Genomic DNA, 17,577 nt, shown 5'->3' on the forward strand with positions numbered 1-17,577 from the left:
TCCCATCATGTTTAATACCATAAACAGCACGTTCAGACACAAGATATACTGCAGAGATGAGAGTGAGAAAATTAGGTGGTACTGTTTATGGCCCCTTCTGGTAATGTTTCTTAACATTCACACTTTTTGTGCGAGTTCCTCCTATCACTTTTTTAAACACCTTTTTAAAAATGTAACCTCATTTTGCCCATGCACTCATCGTCGGAATGAACATTATGGTAATTCTGGGCATTTTAATGATTTCTGGGAACTGTTCTTTTTCCAGGGTGGAACAATTGTACAGCATACATATTTAATAACTTTTAAAGAACAAAAATGGGTGCCCAAGATGAAATATATTTTGGATCTTCTGAAATCCACACATGGTCCAAAGTATACTATGCTTTGGACCATGTATACTATACTTTGGACCACTGTGTTAATACTTACACAGTAAGTATTTAGAAAAAAAGTGGGTTTTATTTACACACAAAATGAAAAAAATATACAAAATGAACTAACAATACAGGTCCCTTAAAAAAGGTCAAATAAATATAACTAAACTTAAGCCAAAAACAGCAACTCGCAAACAAAACTAACCTAACCCACAAGAAACAAAGGGGACCTAAATCTTGGCTGATCAGACCAAGTTGACACATAGGATGTATTAACACCAAACAAACCAATGCTTAGTTTTATAATCACTTTAATTAAATGCCCAAAAGAATACTAAGCGAACAGACAATTCATAAATCAAAGAGAAAGCACAGCATTAAAAATTATTTATTTATTGAAACCCATGAAAGAGCTGCACATGGTATGGCCCAATAAACTCTTCCCATACATAACACAGCTGCATCTTTTGCCCAACTTCAGAGTTGTGATGCTGCAGGTGTGGCCATCACACATACATAGAGACTAGAAACATATGCGCTTGCTCACTTAAATATTTTAACAAGTGGTGTTGAAGGCCTATTATCTTCTCGTTAATGATCATGATTGACTAGAACTGGTAGTTTCTCTTTACCGGCATAAAATGATTTATTGGACTGGTTAATAGTCAGAACAATTGGAAAGTCCAATTGAGAAACTCACTGACAATTCAAGAAGAAGAACGGTAGAGTTGCACATGTTGGGAGGGTATCTTGGAGCCATTTTTTAAACAACTGTAGATTCCAAGATCATTGGTTCAAAGAATTGTACATATGGATGTTACTTGGATGTGGCATGACTTTGCCATAGTCTGGTAGAAGACTTAAACCCTCTAATGATAGGAAACTGATTAGGATGTTCAAACCTGCTATGAACTGGAAACAGCATCACTGTCCACAGTAATCTGAACTGTACATCATCATGGATTAGACGGTGCCAACCAAGAAAGAACCCCCACTCCAAACACCTTCAACTAAAGCTCAACTTAAATTTGCAGCAGGTCGCATGGGCAAGCCAAATACCTTCTGGAAAAATTTTAATGGTCAGAGGAGACAAAGATTCAGCTATTTGGCCACAATGACAAGAGGTATGTTTGGAGGGAAGACATGAGGCTTTCAAACCTAACAATACTGTACCGTCCTGTAATATGAATACACTCTAATATCAGTTTGTCAATGTCCATAACATCCATTAGTGTGAAAGATGCAGCAAAATACTGTGGCTTACAGTGCCAAATATTTTGTTACATTATCTTGAACTGATTGAGCCTCTGCGAGACAAGTGCTGACAGAACACCGTTGGACACTAAACGGGCTCTCTTCCCGAGTTTCATCTTTAATTACAAAACTCACTAGTAACTCATTAGTTGGAGTAGCGAAACCTTTAACAAACTGAGAAACTAAATATTTAGCATTTAGTTGCACTGAAATGACTGTTGGGCTTAACAGTGGATTCAGGGATGCACCCCTTTAAAAAGGGTCTGATTTTAAGGTGATGGAAAAAATGTGACTTGATTTGAAGCTGAGAAAAGGAACCAAAGCAGTCACTGATAAAACAGTTGGGATAATGGGATGCAATTCCCTCTTTGTCCAGTCTAGAAAAATTCAGTGCTGGCGAAAAAAGATTGTTGTTTGTTAATGTGGAGTGAACAGAAACATTTGTGTTTTGATTTGATTTAGAATTTTCAGAGATTTTCAGAAAATTCATTTGTCACAGAGATGTAGAGGAATAAAGTTACAGAAAACAAACAAAGCCGGGAGAGAAGAGTTTGAGACTAGTGTAGATTCAATGTTTAACTAGAGTGCTGCTCACCAGACATCATCAGGCGAGATTGTGAGAAATAAAGTGAGAGGTGTTGTATTAGAGGTGTTGTATTAGCAGCTAAATAAAAGATTTTTGGGGGTTTTTTTAGTTGTTTTTTTTTTTTTTTTTCTTCAGTGACACTGGTAGTTCAGGTCAGCTCAGAAAGAGTTACAAGAATAGCAGCAACACCATCATTGTTATAGGATTGATATGGCTAGTTATAGAGAAAATAACTTCCAGATATCTGTTTTTAACTTGTTTAGTTTCAGAAAGTCTGAAATTCCAAGGAATTTAAAAAACTGAACTGGTAGCAAGTTACTTGAATTGTGAAAATGTCTATAAATGCATGAAGCAGCCTGTGTGGAGTGGCTGTTGCAGGTCATTTACCAATTGAAAGGTTTGTAGTTCAATCCCTGGCTGCTGTAGTCTGCATGTCTAAGCACCATGAGCCAAGAATCCAGATTTGCTTTCAAATACATTCATTGCTGTGTGGGACAGGAACCAGATCTAAAAACATGTAAATGTGACAAAAATTAATGAAGGGGGAAAATATTTTTTAGCAGCATTTTGAATGTTTTCAAGTTGTATCAGGTCACTGTACTTTTAGGAGTGTGAGAGAAAGATAGAAAATACTTTGGGAGTTGAGGTCCTGTGGAATGTAGAAAACTGTCACAGCTGCGCTGGGAGAAGGGCCCAAATGCAGGACCCTTCAATGTAAGCAGTGCGTTTATGTACAGTAACGTAAATAATACACAACAATAAATCCCTGTGCCGTGTCTTCCTCCCAGTGTCTGTGCCCTGTGTCCTCGCTTCCAAGTGTCCATGCACCCCGTGCTTGCTGCACTCTCGTTTCCAGGCTCTTCCTGGGAAATAACAGAGGCGGACGTTAGACACTTTCCAACTGCAGCAAGCTTACACTTACTGATATGTTGAAAACACTGACGGGTAGTCACATAATGATCAAGCGTCGAAGAGAGCTCCACCACACTCCTAAGTAGCTCCTCTGGCGAGGCTTGATCAGCTGCAGGTCTGTGATGATCTTCAGGAGGAGGAAAATTATGGAGAGATCTACACTTTTAAGAAAAGTAACAAGGAATGTGTAATAGGTTACTTTCTTTGAGTAACAACCCCAACACTTTATCCAGTCCTGTGCTACATATTCAAAAATTATCTGACTGCAGTAAAATGGACTCTCATATGCTTTAAATTGTTTTCATTGTATGTTTTGTTTCAGTTACCATGTCATTAAGTTCTATTCATGCACTTCTATTTGTAGAATAACCCACCCTAACCCCATCTTTTTGTTACACCATGACTAGGATGTTCTCTAAGTGAACATTATGTCATCTAAAACTGGTTCTTCTGAAACTAAAGATCATTGTTATTGTGTCCCTCATCGTCAGACTTCCTGGAAACTTCTGATGTCATTCAATGCGTTTAAAAAGTGACACAGCAAAGATAACCATGTGAAACTCTCTAGCCCTGCCCCTTCTGCAATTTGAGTAAGTGCTAGACAAATATGAGAAACCTTTACCTCAGTCAGAGAAAAACCTACTTGATACACTTGTTGCTCAGGGATTTTTTTTTTTTTTAAATTTGGCTTCAACAGTCTCGTGGTCCGGAGGAAGAGCTGGCTTGACTTTGGAATGTAATGATCATTATCATGATCTCAGATCTGTGTGTGAATTTTCATTTTCAAAAAAGGAGATACACTCAGCAACTCCCCAAAACACAATAATACCCCGATTTATCAGAGTCACAACTCCTTTACAGTCAAATAGCTGCTGTCATATCTTACTTAAGTCAATGAAAGGTTTGAACGTCATGTTCAGGTGAGAAGTATTTTATGTCATGTGGACTTAAGTGTAGTGTTTCGTCAACACTAAAGATTTTCCGGTTTTTCAAGGGAAACTCCCCACACAACAAAGGCAGCAGAAAACACGCTGGTCAGGGGTCAAATATATTATCTATTAACTCAAGGATCTGTCTGCAAACATACACGGGGGGAAATTTCCTACACTTAATAGTTCATCTAGTGGACCAACACTGCAGGAAAGAATCTCATAACTATTTTGATTATGGCTACTGTGTGTTTGTTTTATTATCTGAACAAATCATTGAGTTCCTTTAATTGTCATGTCACTGTTTGTTAATCAGTTACTTTATTGTAGAAGAAAATGAATGGGGGGAAATGAAAACTAAATATGAAAGAATTCCATGTGAATGCAAAAAAGAATCCCACCACTTAAAAAGGCATTAATCCCTATACATTTTAAGCTTTAATGTATCTTGTTTGAAGTACGAAATTTAAGCAAAGAAAATTTAACCCATGAACTGATGTTCATGATGTCCAGTTAGTTTGGACGGTTATTGCCCATCCAGACATTTGCCATACCTCCTGCACAGATGAGGTATGGCAAATGGTATGAATACAAAAAACAAAACAAAAAAACCCACCAAAAAAAACCAAAAAAAAAAACACGTGGACACTGCTAACATAATGGACAGGTTTTTGACGGGGCTCCCACATAAACTCAAAGCAGAAGATAAAGCATCGACGAATATGTTTCCAAACCAGCTTCCTTCCAAGCCAAATACTAGAAATAGGATGAAGCATATCTTTCTATTGGCTTCGCCTGCACAAGTGCAAAGGTAGGTCTCCCCGGCAGAATTAGTTTCCCCTGCATCGGGAGCACACACTGGGCTGTCCAAATCCTGACAAACAGTATCCCACATTCTGGATTTTTAGTTCACAAACACTTCTTACTTCTTGACTAACTTAGGCTGACCAGCCATCCTCTTTTCCCTGGACATGTCCTCTTTTCACATTCTGTCCGGGGCGTCTGGGGGGATTTTCGAGATTGATAAAAATGTCTGGGTTTTCCTATAGGCCTACAGAGGACCCATGTGTTTGACGTCATCCCCGAGCTGCTGCTTTGTTGCTTGTTCTGCACTCACAGATGGGACAGACAGCGTGCAGCAATACGCCTAATGATGTTTAAAAGATCCCAAAGCGCAACTGCATCTTTTCAGATGAACTGCAAAATAAATTTCTCTCGTGCTGACACAGTGCTGGTAATTTTTCTTATGCAGATGAGGCATTATTTCTGTACTATTATTAATTCCAGAGGCTTTTATGTTATTTATTTTTTTTGCACTTGTTGACTTGTAAAAGCCTATATGACACTTTTTATTTCACAATTCATTAACTTAAACCAAAAGCTTAAATAAATTTTACATGACTGTGTGGTACGATATTTGGCTGTATTCCCAGTATATATACTGTACAACTGCTGACCAACTAATTAACTTTCAACTTTCTCTTACGCTTTGCTCAGGTGGCCTCAGTAATTCACATGATGTCTTAATGAGGTTTCCCACATTGGCCCCCGTAAAGATGTTAAATGGACTAGTTCCTTTATAATGCTTTGTAACTCTGCCTAAGCGCTCAAATCTATGTCCACTTTTTTCTATGTTCATTCATTATCTTGCCCAAGTATCCTTGGGAAAGATAATGAATGGTGGTCCCTGGTTGCAGACTACAGCAACCAGGGACCACCAACTTTTCAATTAATAGATGATACTAGTAGACACTTGAACTTGGAAAGTAGACACTCTACCTCTAACCAATGTGCAATCACACTGTAATCTTAGATAAAATGCATTGAAATTTAATTCTGGGGGAAGCTCCATAACATATACATATACTTTTCTGTTTTCCCTTGAAGATGACAGATTATAAACAATCCCTTCCTGGACATTTAAAAAGCACATTTACAACTTCAGCTGACCTCGATAGTTCAGATGATGGTGCGGTGGGGCAATGTCTACATGAGGCTTTTCTGCCTTGCTTGAGCAAGTCCATTCACACATTTATACAGTGCAGTTGTAGGTTTTTTAAGCACAATCACTGTATCCCGATGCCTTGTAGAGTTTGACCTGACTGCATCATTAAAAGCTCACATGGGCCTATGCCCTGCACTGTTTTCTGGTGTTTATTTTTGTTCATAAGCATATTGACTTGAGCTTGATTGAGAGTAAGATAGGGATTTTTTTTTTAGTTATAAACTAGTTACATTTACTTATGCACTGCTTAAAATGACATAAAAAGTAATAATGAAGTTTTTACTTTTAGTTTTCATATATGAGGCACATGGTTTTGCTTCTGAATCCAGCGTTTGGGTCCTCTTCTCCTACACCGTGACACATACAACCCAGCAATCTTGGAACGACACCACCACATGTAGGACACTTACAATATTTATATTTAAAAATGTATATTTCCTGACCCGTAGTGAAGTGTCAGGTGTGAATGAAGCGACTTTCAGAGATGACTCTTTGAAGTGAATAACGAGAATCAGTTCCTGCCTGGGAGCCTGAGACACTTTTCTTTTTTTTTCTTCCTCTCTCTCTTTTTTTTCCTATTCAGGTCATACATGATTGGTCAACTGCATGATGTGTGATGACGTCTGAGTGTTCGCACCAAACAGTCATTGGCCTGTACTGAGCAGAAGGGAAGGAGGGGAGGTTACAGACACACCACACGCTCATTTCCCTCCCTTGTGCTTCTTTGTACGTGTAAATGAGAGAGAGTGAGAACATCTGATACAAAGAAAACATTCTGGAAACTTGAGAAGATGACTGACGACAGTAAAATTTCAACCCCCTGAGAGAGAATCCTCTCCAAAACAGGGCAGTCAAAGACAGAGAGAATAAACGGGATCAACCGCTTAAAGCTGAGGGACTTGGCTTTTCTTATGTTAGATTTTATTTTGTGATAAGCTGTCCTGTTTCACTCTAGTAAAACAGTTAAAGGTTAATAAATATTAAGTATACATGGATCTTTTTGTCAAATTCAGATGTGTGCTTGTTTTTGTACTTCAAAATTTATTTTTTATGATCATATAAATAGTAAACATCTGATATAATGTCTGTTTTGTATACTATTCACTCATTTTACACATAGTTTTACTTTTAAGTTTTAATTTAATTTTTGGTAATGAATTAATTTAAGAAACAAAAAATCTGAAGAGCCACCTGGGAGCCAAAAGAGCTGAGCTATTAGAAGAAGCTGGTAAGTCACTAGTGAAACCCGTCACAAAAAGGTATAGAGTGCTGCCTTGCAATTTTGTTGGTTGCTACCAGATTCCTGCAGTCATGTGATAGTTTGATTTTATCATGAAGCTGATCATCAAGAGCAGAATAGGTATTAAAAAAGCCCTTTTGAAAGTTTTGATTTAAATAGCTTAATGATGGGGACATTTTAGACTAGAGCTTGTTTTTTGGATCTATGCCACACAAAGTTCGATGGCAAAGGGAAAGTGGACCTTATCAGCTGGAGCATTTCAGCCACCATAGTGCCAGAGGTGTCATACAGATTATAGTTTGTATTTTCTAGTTTACTTTTGTTTTTATTTAGTAAGTTTCAGAAAAAAAAATACAGAAACTAATAATCGTATCTGTTTACCACTTTTACAAAATCGTTTCAGTTAGTTTACATATTTTAAAGTCTATTTTGATTTTTTAATTTCAATCAACTAAAATGTAATTTCACTTATTTGCATTTAGTTTGAGTTATTAATTTAGTAAACTATACCATTATATATAGCGTTATAGTTTACTATAACTCTGGACAGCATTGATTTGAAGTTTAAAGACATTTCACAACATCAACTGTTAAAGTCCACGATAGCATATGACCTTAAGGACATTTCATGTAAGATTTAAACTTCCAGTTTATCAAATATCAATTTGCCAAGCACAAGCAGATGGATGTTTGTGTACTTTTTGACATTTAGCTGTTTGAAACTTGCATTTACAATTAGCAGCCCCTTCATAAAAAGTACATATGTTTGTCCTTGCTTCTCTTCAGTAGCTCTAGCTAACTGAGCATGTTTTACTGTTTTTTGGTCTCACTGCTTTAAAAGTACAAATTACTCTCTAGCAGCAGGTAAAAAACCTTTCAACACAAAAATAAAGAACATTTCATTAACCATTCAGATAAATTACACAGAAGACAGATGAAATAACAAAATACACTTCAGTAAAGCCATTTACCATGTGGTTAACTGTGTTAATTTAACTGTGGTTCTTAAATAAATATACACAATGTGTCTTCTTTGCATTTAACACTTTTTTATAAACAATTGTATTTTAAAGTATACATTTTAGCGTTCACAAACATTTTAATAGACTTTAACTAAGGATTTTCTTTACAAAGAATTATTTTCTTTAAATCAAAACCAAACATTTATTCACTAGTTTTACGATCCACCCAAGGATTTGGGGTAACTATTTTTAATATTAATTAACATAAATATGTGGGAACACTAACTGCACAAACAATTTATTCAAACTTAAACATTCATTTTTGTCAATATAATTAAACTTAAATGCAGCAACTATTTCCCTAAGCGTAAAACATTTGCACAACTGAGCTTCCATAGTCCCAGATACATCTGCAAAAGCAAAATGTGAACTCAAGAGCTTACCGATAGCCTGTCTTGTTCAAAGTCTTCCTCACAGTGGAAAAGTGCTTTGTTTGCCGTCCTCTCAGTATGTTGCACCCAGGTCAAATGACTGCTGCATGCATTTAAAGGTTTACTCGGCACGCCCACCCTTGATTGCTCTAATGTGGCTCACCTGGCAGGGCGGCGCACACCAGGCCGTGCTTAGTTGTTGATTGCACCCAAGGTCTAATCAGTGGCCATGGGTAAGCAGCAGCACCGAACAGGTAGAGGGCAGGAGGAGGAAAAGAGGAATAACAGCCACACCTACTAGGTCAGCACGACAATATCCTTGTTCCAAGAATTTTGAATTTATTTGACTGCAGTAAAATAAAGTCTTATGTGCTATAAATTATTTTCACTGTATTTGGATTTTATATTAGCATTATTTTTGTTGTTGTTGTTGTTTTTTACAGTCCATGCACTCCTGTTTGTAGATGATCTCACTGTAAGACTATATAAATAATTTTACATTTTGTGCGGAGTGTAGGTAAGTTAGCCCCTCTTGTCGTCACACAATGACTAGGCTATTCTTTAAGTGAACACTGAGTAATTTAAACTGGTTCTTCTGAAACTAAAGACCATTGTTATCATCTGCCTTGTGTTCCAGGCTACCTGGAAACATGTAATTTACGAGCCCAAGAATTTCATTACAGGTAAATGTGGCTACACTGTTTATCTGTACATGACAACAAAGCTTGAAACTTGATACTTCAATACACATAACTTTCTCTAATGAAACAGGCAGATCGTGAGGAGTGCCTCAGACTCAAGTCGCCGCAGGAATGGAACTAAACGGCTGAGAGATCAGTCACAAGATCACAACAATTTTTTCATTAAGTCCATCTCCGCTGAACTGTAATCTAAGAACCACACGGTCCATTACCTGCTAAACATCATGAAAAAAAAAAACCAACGTTTTCTATATTTGAGTGGCATGCCGAAACTCAATCTAACTATTACTTCTTTGTTCAAAAACATTACATGAGAAGAGCACCAGTATGGGAATCAGGACCCCACAAATCATTATTCAGAAAAGGAGACTAATAATGTATTTTATTGGCGAGAAATAAACGAAGCAAATGTTCACCATTCAATCCATTAAAATGATTATCATATGAAATAAAAATTGGAATAATGTGAACTGAGCTTTTCAGCTGAGCTTAGGATCCAATGCTAAGACTTAGTCTTAACGCATACATGTTGACCTACTAAATGGTAAAGTAAAATAATAGGGACCCCTTTTCCCCCACAATGAATGAAATCATTGTTTAAAAAATGAATTTTGTATTTACTTGCAAGTGCCATGTGTATGCCAATATATAAGACTGCAACATATGATATTTGGCAATGACTACTGAGGGGAAAAAAACTGTAGAATTTATGTACTTTAACTGATAAATTTAACAAAAATTTTCCTGTTAATAAAGTTGAATAGAGTAAAAATGGAAGTTTCAAAGGAAAGATGAAATATTTATACTTTAAACAATTTTCAGTAGTATGAGTATTTTTAAATAGGAGGCAAAAAGCTGTCAACCACCTACAATTCCATCTTAAGATATTTCCTCAACCACCCTCAGGACCATCTCCAAAGGGGACGATCCCTTTTAGAGATTTTTACCCTGAACTCTCTGCCAGGTTTTATAACTGCTGAAGCGTTTTCTGATTTGTGTGTGTATAGTTGTTAGTTTAGTTTGTCTTTATGTTTCTTTATTGAATCTTTGTTGCAATGAAGACGAAAGGGAGGAAGTAAAATAATAGAGTTGATATTTTGATTTCTCTACATACACGACAGCTGTGACTGGGAATTTCTTTAAATTTGGCTGCAACAGTCATGCAGACTAGAAGGTATTTTTTTGGCTTTGAGTAATCAGAGTCACTCAAATCTGTTCCACTCTTATGAATATTTCAAGAAGAAGATACATTCTGCAATTCTCAAATACTCAAATACAATGACATTAATCAGGTTAACATCTCATTTATAGTTAAATACTGTAAGCCTATATAAATAATAAAATAACTTTACATTATGTGTGGAGTGCAGGTAAGTCAGCGAGTAAACATTTTTAAAGACATTTAAGCCCCTCTTGTCATGATACCGTGACTAGGCTATTCTTTAAGTGGACATTGAGTAATTTAAACTGGTTCTTCTGAAACTAAAGATCATTGTTTTGTCTACCTTGTGTTCCAGGGTATCTGGAAATGTGTAATGCCATTCAATGTGCTTAAACAGTGACACAGCAAAAATAATCATGACAAACTATTGAGTTTTACCCTTCTGCCAACTGAGTCAGTGCTGGACAAATATGAGCAAACTTTGCCCCAGACACAGAATAAAATAACTCACATATTTGCTCCTCTCCATATCCATCAGCTGTGATTGGAAATTTCTTGCAACATGTCATTTATAGTTACTGATTGGATTTATTTGATTTTTTTTTTTTTTGCCCGTCCCGTTTGGCTCTTTTGCCATCAGAATTGTTGTCTAAAGGCAAAGAAAGATGCCCAACGGATTTACTTTACCAAATTGACCATCCCAGCCTTGCCGTAATGGTCCATTTGATTCACCTTTTATTATTTATTTTATTTTCACTTACTGAATACGGGACAGACTTGACTGGGGGAAAGAAGGGGAGAAAGAAAGAGGGAAAGAGAAACAGCTGAGAAGAGGGACGGGGGAGAAGGGCAAAAGACAAAAACCAACAGAATGAGCAGAAAAAAAAAAGGAAAAAAAATGCATATATCAATCACCTGGATCACCTGCTGATTTATTTGATTTTTGTGTGCCAGTGTCATTGTGACATCACATTCGTTCCAAGGAAGGTACACATAAGTGCTGGCACTGAATCCAATACAATGGATTTAGTATAACAGGAACTAAAATAGTGAAATATAACTTTCTCTAATCAAACAGGCAGATTGTGCGGTACCTCAGAGTCAGGTTGCCACAAGAATGCAACTAAATGACTGCAAGATCAGTTTCTACTTGCAAGATCACAATAATTTCCTCATTTAGTCCATCTCTGCTACACTGTGATCAAAGAACCACAGGGTCCATTACCTGCTAAACATCATGAAACAGTGTTTTCTATATTTAAGTGGCATGCTTGCATATGTTTTCATTGCCATGCCAAAACTCAATTTATCTATTACTTATTTGTTCAAAAGACCACACGAGACGAGAGTGCCAGTATGAGAAGCAGAACCTACAAAGCATTACTCAGAAAAGGAGAGTAATAAAATCTTTTATTGGCTATTCAAACCATTAAAATGATTCTCATATGAAATAAAAATTTGAATAATGTGAGCTGATCGTTTTAGCTTAACTTCTTACCAAATGCTAAGACTTACCCTTACACGACAGCTGTGACTGAAGTCAAATTTCAAACTTCAAATTTGGCTGCAACAGTCACGCAGACAGAGAGATGAATTGGTTTGACTTTGGTGTCCAGTGATCACGATCACTGTGACCTCAGACCTCTTCCACTCTTGTGAATATTCAGCATTTAGAGAAGTCTATTCCTAGTATGGTTACTCCTCGTAGATGCAGTCACATGTTGTTAAAGCCAATGAAAGATCTGAATGTCATGTTCAGGTGATAAGTATTTAATGTCATGAGGGCTTTTGTGTATTGTTTGGACAGCGTTAAAAATTTTCCTTTCCCAAGCGAAACTCCCCAAACAACAAACGCAGCAGTAAAACAGGCTGGCCCACTGGTCCTAGCATCATATATAAACCCACAGGCTCTGTCTGTAAACATACACAGGTGGGGGAAAATTCTCGCAGTGAAAAGGCAAACTGGTCAACCAAAGTGGTAAGAAAATTTTTATTTAATTTTAAAACGTTTTTTAGTCATTATAATTTGTTTTCGTATTATGTAAAAAAAACAAACAAACTTCAGTTTGTTCCCTCACTTGCTATAGTGTTGTTATTTTTTTAACCATTTTTTGTTGTTGTAGACCTACAAATACAAAGCGGAGGTAATTTTCACTTTTTTCCCTCAGAAACTGCTGACATGAAACTCGAGTTGCTTGTTGTGGTGGCTGTGGCAGTTCTGCTGCCCAGTTTTTCTGAGAGCCGGATCGTTTCCAAATGCGAGCTCAGAGAAAAGCTCGGTGAAATGCTTGATCTGCCCAGGAGACTGAAGGAAAGAACGTTGGCAACAGGTGAGCTCAAATGTGCTTTGGGTACTTAGCAAAGAATCTTCATAACCTTCAGAGTCAAAGTACAAATCACTTTGGTGCTCATGAAAATCAGGATCAAAGCTGTACCTTAGCGGTACAAAATTATTTAAGTTGACTGCTGCTTGATTCTTCTTCTATATTTGAGGAAAACATTAATTGCATTTGATATATCTGATGACATTACTTACTGTTTACTTTAAACATGCAAATACAGAATCAGTAATAAAGCTTTATCTTAGCTGCAAATACTTTGTGAAGTAATATTAGCAACATGCAACTTTTCTATTTAAATGTCTTTATCAACTGCATCAATAATGTAATTGTAAAGTGAAATTTTTCTACAACACAGAGGATAATAACTGAAAAAGTAGCCACCAAAGTAAAACTTTCTTGTCCTTGTTTGTGGACATGAATGGTTTGTTGCAGTTATCTGTGAAGTACAAAGGAGGTCTGATCTGAACACCAAGTTAGTCAAGTCATTTGGCAAGTGCATCCCTACCGCACCAAACCCAGCGGTGGTCACAACCCCCTCCACAAGCGGAGGCAACAATACGATCACTGGAGCAGCCACAGTGACAAACACCAATTCAACAACCATAGACCTGACCAGCACCACTACTGCTACTACTAACACTATAACTACTGTCAACTCCACCATCAGCTCAGGGAACACAACCTTTGTGTCAAACAGCACAAGTGGCGTGAAAAGACGAAGGCGTGATGCTGATTCACACAGTGAGAAGGGGAAAAAGTTTAGTGAAGAGGAGCACAAGGATGACAGTGAAATGGAAGACGAGGATGAAACGAGCAGTGAGGACGATGACGAATCCAAAAACCTTTACGGGCTCTTTCAGCTGTCTGACAGAGAGTTCTGTGATTCGGGATTATGTCCATCCAAAAGTATGTGCCATGCCTCCTGCACAAGTGAGTCCTTGCAAACAAGCAAACACAGATTTACTGTTTAAATGTTGCTTTTTTATTGTGTATATTAAAAATGGTTTCTTTTTTCCTTGCAGCTTTTACTGATGATGACATAACTGATGATATTGCTTGTGTTGTCAAGACTGGTTACTGGAAGTAAGTTTCTGGAAAGCACAACACAAATAGGTCAGATAAATAACCAAAGCTTTGAAAAAATGTCATATTATTGTGTGATACATTAATTTGCTGATTTATTCATAATATCCATATACTGAAAAACAGCTAAAAAATTCAGTAAGGTGTTGGGCCATAATCACGTCTCCAAAGCATTTAGTCTTTAACACTGCTGCAAGGATTGAACACCATTATTGTGTTGCCTAATAACTGCCTTTTGTTTTAATCAAACAGGGAGATCATGAAAAGTGCCTCGAAGTCATGTCGTCGCACCAGGGATTTCTTTGAGGAATGTGACTAAATGGCTGTGAGATCTTGGTTGCTACAATTTCCTAATGAGATCCACCTTCCGTGAGCTGTGATTGAGGAACCGCATGCTCCATTACCAACCAAACAGCATTTTTTGTTTGTTTGTTTGTTTGTTTGGTTGGTGGATCATTCAGTAACCGTTGCTTTGTACCTGTATGTTTTAATAGTAATGCCAATAGACCTAATCAGCCCTCAAATTCCTACAAAGTAATGATTACTTTTTCAAAAGTCTAAAACTCAACGCTTTACATCTATTTCTTTTCTTTCAATAAATATTGACTTGCAGCATCTTTGTGTTTGTGTTATTATATATTTATAGTACTTTTAATAGTAATGACAAAACTGCTTCAATTTCATGAAGACTACCTGTTGCTTCACGTTTATTTAACACCACGACATGTGCACCACCATACGAAAAATAACCCTGAAAGCATGAGAGATAAAATTTTGCTCCAACCAGGAGACTTAAAGGTATTTCATTAATCAGAAATAAACCAAGCAATTGGCTACTGTGCAAACCATTAAAATTATTCTCATATGAAATAAAAATGGATTAAACTGAGATATTTATACAGTAAAACCTCAGGACCAAATGTTAAGACTTACTGTTAACACATATATTCCTTTTTTCCTGTTTGTCCTTGAAGTTGGCAGATTATAAAGGACCTCTTTCCATGTGTTTCAGCTCCTATTTACACTTTGCCTCAGGTGACCTTTCTGAATGAGATATTCCACTTTGGACCCTATAGTAGTAATTATAATAGTCTAGTTCTTTTAAAATCCTTTTCTACTTTGACTGAGCACTCAAGTATAATTCACTCATTCCCACACACTGTCATATAGTGACTTTTTCCCTAAGTACTTTCTATCTGGCATTCACGTACTTATCAGCATTCAATATAGGGCTTTGGAGCGTGATGTCACGGGAGGTGGGCCACGCCCCCTTCCGCCATGACAGTAGGCCAGACACAGGATACAGCTTCAGTCCCGGCAGTCCCGATTCCAACACTCTAACACTGTGTGCTTGTTTTGCTTTCTGGCCTACTGGCATGGCGCCGCGATCCCACAATGCACTGCGGCGTGACGTCAACTCCAAAGCCCTATCTTGCTTAAGGATACCTTGGCATGAACACTTCAGCAACCAGGGATTGAACAACAAACCTTTCAGGTGTTTCTTCCTCATAATTTTGGGGAATTAAACCATCAGCATCTTTGTTTAAGTTTTAAAATGTTCACTTTCTTTTAGTGCATTCTTACTTTACTTTCCCTTTGTGTTCTTCTTTTTTTGTGATAATAATGAAAAAGAGAAGGAAGAGTCTCTGTTCCTTCATGATTCCTCTGCATATAAATAATAATAACAATAATGTTGTAATTGAAGATCATTTTCCAGTTAAAATTAGTGAACCATTTAAAACATTGGGGGGGGGTATATAATTTCTGACAAGCTGGCAAAACTCATCATAAAGAGGAAAATAGTGTATACAGTGCAGCAACAACCGCCCGTGCAATTCTTTTGGTCATTAGATGTTATCATTAAGCTGATCATCAAGAGCTGAAGATATTTGATTTTTCTCATGTCTAGGAAAAGTAAAATAGTCCTTATCATTTATCTATGCGTTGTCTTCCACTTACCAGGGTCGTGGGTGGAGTGAAGCCTATCCCAGCTACCTTAGAACGCCATTATATGAAAACGCCAAAAGCGTCCCCCGATGTCACGGTACTGGGTCCTGTGACCCAGTGTTTTAGTATTACTGTATTTTTTTTGTAATTCGTGTTCTGGTTTGAGTTTTGTTTATCTTATTAAGTGTTCCGATGCCTGGAGTGCTGTGTTAGTCCTTTGTTTTGCAGATCCTTTTGTGTCTTCTCCTCTGTTCTAAGTCTCCCAGCTTCATGTCTACCTGTCATGTTTTATGTCTCTGTGGTACTTGTTAAATTTATGTCATGTCTGTGTCTCTTACTGTTTCCTGTTTATTTTGGAAGTCTTGTTTCCATGTACTTAGTTTTCACTTCCACTATGGCGTCGTTATTTTCATTCCAGTCAGCTGTTTCCTCATGTGTCTCCACTTCCCCTGATCACCTCATATGTGTGTGTATTTAAGCCCTCCGTCTTCCTGTGTTCAGTGTGGTGTCATCTGTGTTCCCCTCCCCATGTCTAGTTTTAGACTTCATAGTGTCCCTTCACATTTTAAAGTATTTTCAGCATGCATAGCTTTCACAGTCTCTCTAGTCTTGTCATAGTTTATTCCAAGTTTTCTTAGCTTGGTCTCAGCCTGTTTGCTTAATTTTTGTATGCTCTCTTATCAGCTCCAAATAAAGGCTAGTTTTTCGTTAAAGTTAATTCCGTCTCCTTGTCAGTGTCCGCACTTGAGTCCTCCACTCATTCTCCATTCGGTCTGCCTCCCGCAGACCGTGACACCTACTTTATAAAAAGTAGCTATGTTTATCCTCACTCACTTTTAGTAGTTCTACTATAGTTAACTAAGACAATGCAATGCTGTTATTCTTGGTCTCACTGTTTCTCTTCTGTCTTGAGTTTTCTCTATCAATCTTTCACGGGAGATATGATTCAGGCAGCTCCTCTACACATATGCCTCACTCCCACTAGAACCTAGTCACTCTAGTCGCCCCTGTTCAGTCATTTGTCATTATGACCGAGTACCAACTCAATGTCCTTGGGGTCACTATAGCAATGTGGCCTAAAGTCCCATGATGTCATTTGTATGCAACACAAGCACAACACAACAATGGAGGATGTTCAGGCGATAGTATATCTGCTGCTTAGTCTATAGCTTTTTGTCAGACTGTGGTATAGAATCTTTTGATGTCAAATTTTTGGTCTGACTCGGCTCATTTGGAATCCTGGCCAAGCAGGTACTAAAAACATACTTGCTACCAAGTACTACCACCTAATGGAAAACCCCCAAATCAAGTTGAACCTAGTAACTAGTGGGAAAAAGGTAATAGTGGTAGTGAACCAGATGAAGTTAAGGTCTGACTAACAGATGTTTCTCCTAATGTGAAGATAATTACAGCCAGACATTTCGGAAGCACAAGTCCTAATGGGGAATGTTTGCACTTTGTGAGAAATTTGTGAGAAGATTTAACAGATATCATCTTATATGCTTAGACTGTTTAGAAACAGTAGGGAGGGGATGGGGGGTGCAAATAAAAGTCATCTTAGTAAAAGGTGCGATCACACCTTTCATCATTGTGACTTCAGATCTGTTCCACTCTGTTCCGAGAAACATTTTGCACCTCCTAAATACATC

At 37.4% G+C, this 17,577-nt stretch overlaps 1 protein-coding gene across 2 annotated transcripts; it reads left to right on the plus strand.

Annotated features, from left to right (window-relative positions):
• The first annotated feature begins 8,881 nt into the window (after positions 1-8,881).
• Positions 8,882-14,589, plus strand: LOC147318887 (uncharacterized). 2 transcript variants are annotated; one of them, XM_086311069.1, is made up of 8 exons: positions 8,882-8,994; positions 9,137-9,210; positions 9,331-9,376; positions 12,487-12,534; positions 12,725-12,886; positions 13,331-13,828; positions 13,921-13,981; positions 14,234-14,589. In XM_086311069.1, the coding sequence occupies exons 5-8, from the start codon at positions 12,736-12,738 to the stop codon at positions 14,298-14,300; spliced, it is 777 nt and encodes a 258-aa protein (XP_086167195.1). In that variant the 5' UTR covers positions 8,882-8,994; positions 9,137-9,210; positions 9,331-9,376; positions 12,487-12,534; positions 12,725-12,735; the 3' UTR covers positions 14,301-14,589. The 2 variants fall into 2 exon arrangements, with proteins under 2 accessions (XP_086167195.1, XP_086167196.1); XM_086311070.1 differs by lacking the exon at positions 9,137-9,210 and having other exon boundaries at positions 8,975-8,994.
• Positions 14,590-17,577: the final 2,988 nt, after the last annotated feature.

The sequence above is a fragment of the Aulonocara sp. 'chitande type north' Nkhata Bay genome, linkage group LG11 (assembly GCF_057382095.1).
Source record: "Aulonocara sp. 'chitande type north' Nkhata Bay isolate Kocher_YH1m ecotype deep benthic linkage group LG11, A_spYH_male_GT1.1, whole genome shotgun sequence".
In the NCBI taxonomy this organism is placed as follows: Eukaryota; Metazoa; Chordata; class Actinopteri; order Cichliformes; family Cichlidae; genus Aulonocara; species Aulonocara sp. 'chitande type north' Nkhata Bay.